The 12,058-nt window shown below is 43.1% G+C and overlaps 1 protein-coding gene across 2 annotated transcripts in view; it reads right to left on the minus strand.

Annotated features, from left to right (window-relative positions):
• Positions 1–1,511: 1,511 nt before the first annotated feature.
• UTP20 (UTP20 small subunit processome component) overlaps positions 1,512–12,058 on the minus strand; it is a 63,944-nt gene continuing 53,397 nt past the window's right edge. For both annotated transcript variants that reach the window (XM_048500637.1, XM_048500636.1), the window contains exons 42-52: positions 8,993–9,072; positions 8,377–8,446; positions 7,669–7,851; positions 6,762–6,893; positions 6,118–6,250; positions 5,758–5,954; positions 5,236–5,307; positions 3,635–3,907; positions 3,070–3,196; positions 2,156–2,301; positions 1,512–2,027 (exon numbers count right to left, since the gene is read on the minus strand). In XM_048500637.1, coding sequence (XP_048356594.1) covers positions 1,872–2,027; positions 2,156–2,301; positions 3,070–3,196; positions 3,635–3,907; positions 5,236–5,307; positions 5,758–5,954; positions 6,118–6,250; positions 6,762–6,893; positions 7,669–7,851; positions 8,377–8,446; positions 8,993–9,072 — 1,569 coding nt within the window. In that variant the 3' untranslated portion in view covers positions 1,512–1,871. The remainder of the gene's footprint in view (positions 2,028–2,155; positions 2,302–3,069; positions 3,197–3,634; positions 3,908–5,235; positions 5,308–5,757; positions 5,955–6,117; positions 6,251–6,761; positions 6,894–7,668; positions 7,852–8,376; positions 8,447–8,992; positions 9,073–12,058) is intronic.

Below are 12,058 nucleotides of genomic sequence, written 5' to 3' on the forward strand. Positions count from 1 at the left end.
GCAGACTGCATTGACAGGAGCTCTGGTGGTGAGCTGCCCCCTTCCAGCTCCAGGGTAACATTTACCATGGCTGGCTGGGATCTTGGTCCTGACCCCAGGGAACTCATCTCAAGAGACCCATGCCTGGCTGGGAAATGCAAGTTCCGAAGGTGAGCTTTCGGTGGGAAACCTCAACATGGTGCTGCTAGTTGGAGCAGTCCCAGCTCCCATGCAAAATGCCAGCTGGGTGGGATCACTGCTGTAGACCCTGCTCCAACTACTATTGTATCAGCAGCTACAAAGAGGAAGAATGGGCAGTGGAGGGACAATCCCAGGGACCTCTAATCCAGCAACAGGGGAGGCTGCCCAACTCACCTGGCCCCCTGCCCCCCACCAGGACACTCAGGCATCAGGAGGCTCTTTGGACCACACCACCTATTCAAGATTACATGATCTCCCAGCCAAGAGGGCAAGACAATCCCTTTCTCCCAAATATGCCAGCAAAGGGGAGGAAGAAAAATCTGTTCATTCTATCTGTCCCCCATTCACCACAGGGGCAGGGAAGCCCTTAGGAAAAGTGCTGTGAAAGAGGGGAATTTGGATTATTTTTTCTCTAGCTGATCTGAAACCATGGCATCAGACAGAGAATAGGGAGAATGGTCTGGGGTGAATCTCAATGCAAATACTCAAGGCTTTTTCCAATGAAGATTACCAGCGTTTATTGAAAAAAGTCATTCTCTTCTGAATTGCCAAGAATTCTGACTCAACTGCGCCATCTGATGACTCAGAACAATATGACAACAGGCAATTTAAACAGCCAGCTAATCCCGTCTCAGGCTGTCCCTTTCCCTGGTTTATACAGTCATATCCCTGATCTTTCCAGCTTGCTTTGCTGTCTCAGGAAGGTCTTTCCCAATGTCTGCTTCCTGAGATCATTTAAGAGGAGAATCCAGGCACTGAACAGGGTCCTGAATGCCGTCTGTGTTATGAATTACAGTCCTTCTCCAAAGGACTGACTGGGTTTTCCATAGATTTAGCACTACTCATGGTGTGTCTGCACTTAAGGATCTGTAGCATCTTAGTGGCTTTCTTGTATAAGACTGACTGGTGCTGCTAGAGGAGGATGGCCCCATGCTTTTTGGTGGCTTCTCCAAAATACTTCAGTAAAGCGATGCTGTTTTTTGAGGTTAGCCTGTTTCTTGAGATTAATCTGTGGCTGGCTGGTTAGCAGAAGAGATGAGCTCTAGTTCACTTGGGGGCTGTGCAAGAAGCATCCAGTTATCATTCTAGTTTAACTGGCAATATCTCCTCTCTGCCAAAAAGTGGGTGGAGAAACTGAAGTAAGTAGAGTGCCCTATGGTGAGAGGAATGCAGAGATGATTCCCAGAATTTAAGGACAGAAAGCTGCCTTCCACTTTCTGGGTCCTAAAAAGTTCTGGTGCAAAAAGGAAGTCAGAATACTTTCTTAGTGCTCAGGGCAATAATACTTTGGCTTCCATTTGATTTGTCCAAGACATACATTCGATAGTATAGATCCTTAAGGTGCTTCAAGAACATATTTATTAAGAAATACAAATGGTATTACCACAGTACTGATACAATGAGATCTGAAGTCACTCTTAAATAGATGTTTCACTAAAATGAAGTTCTTCCCATAATGTATCAGCTGAATGGATCCTATATAAATTACAAAAATATTTAACAATCGTTTCATTATTTTGTATGTACAAAATAGGTCTCGTGCAAATTTTAAAAACAGGATCCAGCTGTGATAAAAACCAGCTATAATTTACAGTATGTTGCAACTGAAACATCTACATACATTATACTGAACAGAGACAAAAAAAAAACCCCTGCAGCTACTTCTGCCATGAATGCAACACACATTTATTTCACTCCACCATTGCCAAGTCCTTTAATGCATGGCTTCTTGGTCTTTTGGCTTTGTAACCAGGCCGCAAGAATTCTATTTTTCTCTTCTTTGCTTCAATTTTATTCTTGTGCCTCTTCAACTTCTTCCTGGCAGCAATGTCCGGATTAGACACAGCCTAGCCAGAAGACAGAAACATTACAATGTTGGTTAACACTTTTTGTAAAGGTTCTGATGTAACCCCTTTTAACTTCCAATTCTCATTGCGAGGGAACAAGCTCTTTCATTCATTTTACCCATACTGACCTCCAAGGCTCTCTGTTTCTTCCGGACAACTCTCTTTTGACTGGCTTCCTTTTGCACAGAAGCAAATGCAAGCGAAAAGGGCTCCAGCCCAACTAACTTCTTCAATAGTTCTATGATTTCCTGGGACAGGTTCTTCAGAGTTGGAGCTATTAAAGATTGACATGATTTTTAAAATTATTATTATTAAATTAGTTAATTTGGTATACCGCTCTACCCCGAAGGGTTCTTTTGATATTTTGATATGAAGTAGGTAACAAGCAGTTGAAATTGTAAAAGTAGCAATGACAGCTGATTATGCGTTAAATTCTGTCTGCAATGGCCCACTCACATGTAGTGATCATAATGTTGTAAACAGTCAAGAAGCAATAACGAATGTATGCAGATCAGCCCCAAAGAACTAGAGAATGTTGCTATCTTGCATTACAAAGAATCAATACTGGAAAATGGAAACAAGTTTTTTTTTTGTGGGGTGGGAGGTGTTAAATTTACAGGATCGAGAGGTAGATTAACTGCTCCACTGCCTGTTTTACACATTTCTATCAAACATGTGATTGGCACTTCTTTTTGTTATAGCCCATTCATGAATTCAAGGCAAAGAGTTGCATTTGGAAGTTATGAGGGATTAAAAAAAATCAGAGCTCTAACTGCAAGAAATGAAACTAACATTTTATATAAAGATTGGCTTCAAATATTTGAATGCAATTAGGGTTTTCTAGCCCCATAACACACAAGATTTTGTTATGGAACACTCACTAAAGTTAACTCAGTATTAACCTTTCTACACAGAAAAACAAAGAGGTTTTTGGATGCTTCCCACTCCCCTTTATTTTAAAACACAGTCAAGCCTCACTACTCAGAAGCAACCTGCCATAAAAGGTGTCTTGAAAAATGCCTGAAAGCAAAACATTGCTGACCTTGTTCTGCATATGTGCTGCTCAGTTCTCGGTAGAGAGGGGCTATGATTGTGGGGAGGTATGGTTTCACTCTGTCTTTGCCAAGATCCACTGCTATGGCACCAAGGAACTTAAAGATGCAGGTCCTCTAGGAAGACAAAAAGGGGTTTGTCAAGAGACTGGTTCTGAAAACAAAACAATACTGTGAAGGACTCATTGTGTTATTTGTATTAAATACATACAACAGACCCTCAAGGGCCCCTTGAAAGGAAAAGGACCTTTGGGAGGGGACAATTTAACATGAAAAAGAAACTGGGGAAGGAGGAATGATTATAGGCAACCCCACTTCTGCACCCCACAATGCCCACCTAGACACCCTAACCAGATCCGTTCTCTGCCATTCATTCTTGTATATGAGCCAAGGAGAAACAAGGATACCTTGCTTCATTTAAATAGGTGATTTGCTGTACACAAATCACATTTGTGCCTTATTTTAACTTATAGGAACAGCAGGAGTGAGAAATTACTGTGGAACTGCAAAGTTTTTACAAGTATCATTTATTTTCTGAACGAAAAACATACAAACCTTCAGAGGGTCTTTGGGTGAATAGGCAGCTTCTCGTTTTGCCATCACAGAGAGTCTCTTCATCAACCACAATAAAGTGGCTGGCCTGCTCTTCTCTTCTGCCTCTTCATCTTCTCTTTCCTCCACAGCTGAAGTTTCATCCTCGCCTTCACCCGCAAAGGCATCCTGACTCTCTGTTTCACAGCACACTTCCTTGTTAATTTCTTTGCCTTCCTCTGGACCAGGAGCCAGAAGGTACAGCACTTTAGCTACAAACAGTAAATTCTTTACAACCTGAAACAGAAAAGGGGGGAAGGGAGCTGAGACATACCTTTTAAAAAATATTAACAAAAGGCCAAGTCTAATTAAACATCCATGGGACACCAGCCATGTCTTCTGGTCCAGAATCCAAGAACTCTTTGTTAAACAATTGCAGGATTAAGAGGTTTTATCAGACTCCCGGGCACGGCTGGCATGCCAAAAGAGGCCCAGGGGTTTCACAGAAAACAGGTCAAGCCTAAAAAGGGAAACTCTCAGAGCTATTTAGTAGTGTGTACATCAACATAGGGTGGGTAAATTTCAGATCAAAATTCAGGGAGTGCTTTTTGTTATCCCAAAATTTTGAGACTCTGTGCCTCTATCCCTAAAGAAAAAAACAGCTCTTTAAACATTTTTTAGAGCCTGAGACACTATAACAGACATTTGGCAGGTCTACTTCTTTCTCTTGTTCCTGGTGCCCTAAATTCCTTTGAAATTCTAGCAAAATAACATTTTCATTACTCCCAGGATCTGGGAGTGTTTAGGATCTTTTGGATACCCCCAAGCTAGCTTGAAGCAGCTAATTGTTGGTTTATTTTCAGATCAGATATATCCAGATGCACACTACTGGTGCTATTACTGCAGCCAGTGTGTACCCAAAAAGCAAAAACATGCCCCCAGGACCCCATGTTCATTAATATAAGTAGAAATTTAAATTTAAACCACTGGAGAAAAAAACTAAAATGATCAAGCAACTTCAAATGTGACTGGAATCCAGTTACACACAATGAAAATGAATTAACTGTTTCAAACCAGGATAAGTCTCCATTCTCTCACAAAGAGGGAAACAACAACCATGCCATGGGAGATAGCTGAAGTAAAGGGTCAGAAAGAAGGAATCATTTCTCTTTTTATTTTCATTCATTCATTCAACTTTTTATACGGCCCACCCTTGAAGGGCTCTTTTACAAAGTATAATGCAAGCTTCCCAGTAAGAGTCTGTACTGACCCCTGTACTGAAATGCTCATGACTCGTCTCAGAACCTATCTGACACTAGGATAATGCTTCATTATCTATATTTCTGAACAGTAGTTCCCTGCACTAGTACTCTCTCCAACACACAAACTAAAGTCAGCCTTAACATTAGGGAAGATGAACTGGCCTTAGGGAACAGATTTTTGGTGTACAAATAAAAGGCAGCGAATTATTAAATGTTTAGTTTATTAATCTGTAGTTGCCACCTCTGGACGTTCCATTTGAATCTTTTCTGCCTTGTGCATCAAAATTTCCTGGAGCTGCCTCTGTCAGCTTTGGATTATTTTAACCCATTTTGAAATGCACCATAAACAGCTTAAATCCTCACCTGTTCTCCAAGAGACGGATCCAGAAATTTGGACTTCAGCTGGTGGCAGAAAGCCAAAGCAAGTGTTTTCATCTGCAAAAAGAAAAGAGTAATGCTTCTTCCCATACATATAAGACCGGGGTGGGTACGGACTCATCCCTTAGTAGTAGAGCAGCAGACTGCCATGGAGAAGGTCTCACGTTCAATATCCAGCATCTTCAGGTGCAAGGATCAGAGATGCTGGAGAAAAATGGTCAGTCAGAACAGATAACACTGACCTTAATAGGCCAGTTGTCTGAGTCAGTATAAGACAGCTTCATCTGAGCCTATAAGAGGAATATATGGTCCCATGGTAGAATATAGGAATATTGTAATAAACTGTGTCAACCTGGGTGCGTAAATGGCCTGCTCTCCAAAGAAGAAAATGAGGAAATCAACTGCACACGGTAAATGACCCAAAAACTAATGCTTGTTTCTGGCTCCTACTGGGAGACTGAAATTTGTAGGATACAAGTAAGGCTGTTTCAGAAGAAGAACACTGACCTTTGTGTCTAGCCCTCCTGTTAAGAAGTTGATGGGCGATGGCTCCACAGCAGCTGCTTGGCTCTTTTTCAGATTTCTTTTGCTCCATGTACTGACAAGTTCTTCTGGCTTTTGGGACGCAAACAGCAACCCAAAAATCTGAGAAGAGGTCAGCCACACCCAACTGTGAGGGAACCATAAATGGGACTGGACATGTCCTACAAAAATGGCAGAAACAAGATCCATTTAAACGAGATTACAAACAGAAAGTCCCTTTTATGCAACAGAGTTTTTGTCCAAGCAAACAGTAACTTTTCAAGAAATACACCAAGATCTGATAATCTCAATAGCAGTACTATGACAGGAACTTTTGATGCTTACCCCAAATGGTGCTTAGAATCTCAGTATGTGTATTTAATTCAAGAATGTTACATTCCTTGATCAGTTTAATGAGCAAGTTAAGGAAACTGAACAACAGTCGGTCTGCAGCCTTTTCTTCGGCCTCATCTCTAACCTTTAAAACACACACACAAAAAGATTTTATTAAGAAATGACAGTCAAGAATCTGAGGCTTGAAGAGAGATTGCCACAAGAAGACAAATATTGCCTAAACTGCAACCCTAAGGATGCAAATGGCAGAAAAATACACTGGGAAAAATACACACATCATCTCCCTTCCTAATTTCCATCATAAGTTTTGGAAAAACTATGCATAGATGGCATCTCTAATCAAAATACAGACCTGATCAGTTTCACCACAAAATTATACATTATTCTGTTATTCTGCATAATTATTACTGTTATTACTTCTCAGAAAGATGACATGTAATGGAATTCTTTGTCAAAATGTTTCTGTGGCCTCCTTTCAAAACAGATGGGCTTTACTTACTTCAGTCAGTCAATATTCTTACTTTAGTCAGTCAATATAAATAACAATTCGGCCTCACTTGGCCTCATTTTTTTAGTGTTTCTTTAGCTTTCCCCACTATTCTCCTACAAAGGCCACTGCTGGTTAAATGACTTACATCTTCAAAATTCAAAGGATGTATTTCTTTCTCAATAACTGGAAGAAGCGTTCCAAGTCTTTTTTCAAATTCTGCTCCCTCAACTTCAGCAAATATACCACAAATGTGAGCAGCTAGCCTCTTGTGCACACTCTGTCAATAAAGACAATATTGCATTAGTGGAGCATTTAAAAATCACACACATACAACACCCAGCAAAAACAATTTAATACTGGTTCAGGTGTGTGGGGGAAGTAAAGTGTGATGATTCATTCAAGCCCAAACCATACAAGGAAGAGTTACAGGTCCTTGGCTGCAACAATCAGGACTTCTCCTGGGGGACTGATGTCAGGAGATGGCATCACTGAGCAGCTTTTAATGCCCTGTGTCCTCTGGAGTGCCTGTTGCCATGCTGCAATCACAACCTGTTCTCTATCTTCTGTGAAGTTACAGTAGTGACCTCCCCCATCCCAGAAGCACTAGGCTTTCCACTCCTCCTTTGCCCTCTTGCACGTGTGACCCCACCACTGGAGAGGGCACTGGCTCCTCCCTCTCTTTCTCTCCTTCACTGCTGGACAGCAAGAGGGCAGGCAGGAGTGGCTGCTCACCTGCCAGCCTGAGCAAACAGTAATGGCTACTAGGAGGATGGAGGAGGAACAGCTGCTCATTCATCTGGATTGGCTAACAAAATAATGACCCAGAGCAGCTACCGTTACTCCATCTCTATGGGTGCCAGGCCTAGGCCTAAAAAGGGACTCACTGGCCAACATCTTGTTGAGCAAAACCTGGAACCAGCCTGCAACATCTCTGCAGTGAGCGAGAACAAATCCACCCAACAACTAAAAACGAAGGCCTGACACAAGCTAAAAACCCGAGCTGACATGATTGCTTGCAATAAGACAAAAGATGACCAAAAAACCCTCAGTACCTTCTCACTCTTGAACCATGAGGCAACCAGCGAGAACATCAGGTCTCTTTTCTCAAGGTTGATCTTGCAAAGCAGAGATTTGATCGCCAGGGCCACCATCTTTTTACACTTGGCTGAGTCATCGTTAACTATCACCATACAAAGTGGCACAAAGAACAGTCCACAGTACTGATGCAATAAACCCTGAAGGGTGGAAAAACAATGGAAATAAGGGCATAGACAGAGATGCGGGGGAAGAAGAAAAGATGCCAATGCCCTCACAAATGACATCAGTGGTCTTTGTGTGGCCAGTCCCGGGGTGGTGACTTAGAAATGAATTTCACTGAGTTCAATGAGACCCAAGGATGTGTGTCAAAGACTGCAGTTATAAGTGATTAATTGCAATAATTAAGGCTGTAATGTGAATTATCGACCCAGGTTGAAGCAGAAATGGAGGAGGTTCAGCCTCACAACTCATGAGCCAAAGGTATCAAGCCAAGGTTCTGAGCTTCTATACTTTTATCCACTGCTAATGAGCTGAGCCTGGATGGTTGAATACATGTATGGCTTAATAAAGAACACTTCTTATTACATGCAACTCATTACAGCCTATGACTCCTATACATGTTTACTCAGTAGTAAGTCTTAGTAGGGTGAATAGGAATGATTCCTAAGTCAGTCAAGTATTAAATATCACATGAACAGGTTGAAGTTTAAAAACAGTATTACCTGAGGGAACATTTCAAAGATGGAAGCAATCATTTCCAATGCAGATTCTCTTCCTGTCTCGTATTCATAGCTATGGTGAGACAATTAACAAAGCAGTTTGGTTAGTACCTTCAAGAACAGTCAGAAATAGATTTCCATTATAGTGCCTCAAACATTAAATGCACTTTAAAATGCTTTGCCATCCTTGTTTGGCAAGGTGTCAACACTTGGCCTTGAAAGGATCTCCTTGTCCCTTTGACAAGGGAAGGGAACACAGCTTCACTCATAACTGTGGTGTTAGATGTTCACAGGAGACAAAAGGTATATACATTGTGAAGGTATCTGAAAAGGGGAGAGGGGGGTGATCAGACAGCAACAGTAGAAAGGAACCGAAATGGAACTTTTGAATCCGACCCAAATGTCTCCACTTGTTTACAGAGGAAAAAGGGCACAGTTTTTAGACATCTTCATTTGCTTCCAATATTGATGGGGTTTCAGTTTGAGATCTTGGTCCTGAATGATCCCAAATAGCCCTTGATTAGAAGAAGAGCCCCAGCCAAGCCAGTGAAAAAGTGCCAGCTTTGCACACTCCAGCATTTTATTAGTGTCACACACTCAACAATCTCTGTGTACTCACTTGAGCTGAGCAAAGATGTACTCTAGGTTGGGTTTCAATTTTTTACCAAGGGGATAATCAAGAATATATTTCAGGTAAATCTGGTGAAAAAGAAGAAAACATTATATATATATGGCATTTATTTAGCTTTTCCAGTGATTAAAGCACTTAACCGATTTGTATAGCAATCTTACATGGTAGACCAGAGGTGAGAAACCGTGTGGTTTGCCTAACACAAGGGTCGGGAACCCGCGGCTCGCGAGCCACAAATGGCTCTTTCCCGCTTGTGGTGCGGCTCCTGGCATGGCCCCTTCCTCCCCTCTCTGGGGCTTTTCCACAGCAATTTCCCTCTCTCTAGTCTCTCTCTCCTCTGGGGAGTCTGGGGAGGAGCCTCTGGGCACCCCCGGACACCCACGCTCCCGCATGAATGGGGAGTGTTCAGCCAGCATCCCGGCCTGAGCCGGGCGCTGCTTTTTTCTCCCCTCCCCTCAGGGTAGAATCCTGAGAAAAAAGCAGCGCCCTGCTCAGGCCGGGATGCTGGCTGCACGCTCCCCGTTCATGCGGGAGCGTGGGTGGAGGCTCCTCCCCAGACTTGACGAAGCGGGCACTGGGCGCCGACGCAGCTGCGCGCCCCAGCAGCGGCAGGCCTTGGTCAGGCCACACAGCCCCGAGCCCCAGCGGCGGCGGCAAGGTGCCCAGCCCCGACCTGAGGGACAAGGGGCTGAGCGCTGCGGGGGCAGGCCGCAGAGCGAGTCACGGCGGCAACACCTCTCCCCAGCCCGGCCTCGTTGCAGGATGATGGGAGAAACGCCCTAGAAGGCACTGGGGCAGGATTTAAGGCGGGGTGGGGCAGCCGAACGAGGCTCCGAGGAGAAGGAAGAAGCTGGGGAAAGTGGAGGGTGGAAAGGAGAGCTGATGTGACTAGGAGAGAGAGAGAGAGAAGAGAGAGAGAGGGATAGATCTGTGGAAAAGCCCCAGAGAGGGGAGGAACAGCAGGGAAGGGGGTTGAATGTAGTAGAGAAAGGGGGGGGGAGCTGAAAAGATAACTGAAAGCTGGGTAGAAATATTAGAGACAGAACAAGGGGGAAAGGAGGAAACAGAATGGGAAAAGGTCACAATCAGAGGGTTTGAAGCGGACCCTGACGAGAAGGGAGAAGTTGAGGAAAGAGGAGAGTTGCCCTTTATACAAAGCGTGCGTAAAGGTAAAAAACCAAAATACTCAGTGTTTTCTTCATTTTAAATGCCAAAAAGTATTTGCGGCTCCATGAGTTTTCTTTTTCCGTGGAAAATGGGTCCAAATGGCTCTTTGAGTGTTAAAGGTTCCCTACCCCTGGCCTAACACGACTAAATTACTTTGTGGCTGAGCCAACATTTGAACCAAAGAATTCCCATATCACTGCTCATTCTTTTAACCACCATGTTACTGGCTTCCAGATGTAAGCTGCTTACTGCAACAGACAGACATCTCCAGACAGTTGTCTAAATTACAGTCGTGTAGCTTTTCTGGGATTCCAGCAAAAAGGTAGGAGAGGCTTGATGAGTTGGCAGGACTAATCTCTTGAATCTGACTGATTGCTGGGATGGGTGCAGATACAGTAAATATTGGTCTTCTCAGAGCACTGAATAAATCACCTCAGGGTTACACAATGGAGATTAGCAAGCCCCATTGTCCAGCCAGGCACACCTCAGGGCCAGAGGAAAAGTTCAACTATCAACCTCTTTCCTGCCCAAGCCTGACATACAAGATGGATCCTAAAACATTCTGAGAGGCACCCATTTTGTGGGGAGCAGTGTCTTGCTTTTATGCCGCTCTTCTGCCCCCACACCTTCATGATGTCCCTTAGTAGCAGGAAGAGTCCAACTGCTTATAATGTGCTTCAATTTTAGTGCCAGATCAAGCCTAAGGCTTCTGCTGTATCTATCAAAGGCATACAAAGATGGTGAAAAGCAACTGACTCGGACAATCCAAAAGCAAATTATAAATGTTTGGCCTGGTGCTGCCAAACATGGCTGACAGCAGCTCTCTAGTATCTAAAGTAGTGATTTTTTTCTCAACCCTTTTTCCTGAGATCCTTTAATGGAAAGTGCCAGGAATTACGCAGGAAGCCTCGCCTCCTCTGCTTCAGTCTGCCTCCTCAATACAGTGTTCTACTTCTAGTCCCTTTCACCCTCTCCCATCTTTTGAGCCAACATATACCAGTGCTTCTGACTGTTTTAGAAGGTAATCTGTCCTTTTCACAACACTGAACACTGTCTGAGCAGGGCAATCTAATTATGTCACTGCTGAACAATGCAAAGGCAAGTTTAACTTTCAGCAAGGTATTTATGGCCTTTTGCTTCTATGGCTCAGTTTTATTTCCATTTTAAATTAAGCACTTCGGAGAACACTTAAAAAACTAGAGAAGTCAATCTCAGAATACAGAATGCTATGGTTTTATAAGAAAATGTTCATTGGAGTCATGGACAGAGTGCTGGGCCTTCCAAGACAAAATTCTGAGCCAAGAAAAAATTAGGCTTAAATGTCATGCTGGTGGAAGAGAAGAACTCATCCATGTAATGTTGCAGAGGTCCAACTTACATCACTGAACCATCAGTGCACCATTAGCCTACCAGCACAAGATCTTCAGGGGACTATATTGCACGTGTAGTAGCTGAGGGTCTGGTTTGAATGAGACACTGGGCATGTACAACATCACACAAGCAAGTTCTTTTGCTTGCCATGATCATGTGTAACTTAGGCCAAAGCCTGCACTCTGTATTAAGAACATTTGCACAGGTTTGGTTGTTTGGGAGACTACATTCTATCAGCCATAAGGAGGAATAACAAACTTCATGAAGTTTGGAAGTCAAACCCTTGATGAGTGGAAATCTGCTGAGTCTCTCTCCAGAAAAATCACAAGTTCATCTGGACAATCATCAGTATTGAATATTTTAAAGAAAATTGAGTATTTTTAAGAAAAAAATGTGAAAGCTGACATTTTCAGAATAAGTCTGTGGTAATTATCAAATGCTCTTTTCTGAATCCTGAAAGCTTTTCTTGCACCCAAATCCAAGTTAAAGCGATTATCTTGGTATAAAACAAGCTAC

The sequence above is a fragment of the Sphaerodactylus townsendi genome, linkage group LG06 (assembly GCF_021028975.2).
Source record: "Sphaerodactylus townsendi isolate TG3544 linkage group LG06, MPM_Stown_v2.3, whole genome shotgun sequence".
Classification (NCBI taxonomy): domain Eukaryota; kingdom Metazoa; phylum Chordata; class Lepidosauria; order Squamata; family Sphaerodactylidae; genus Sphaerodactylus; species Sphaerodactylus townsendi.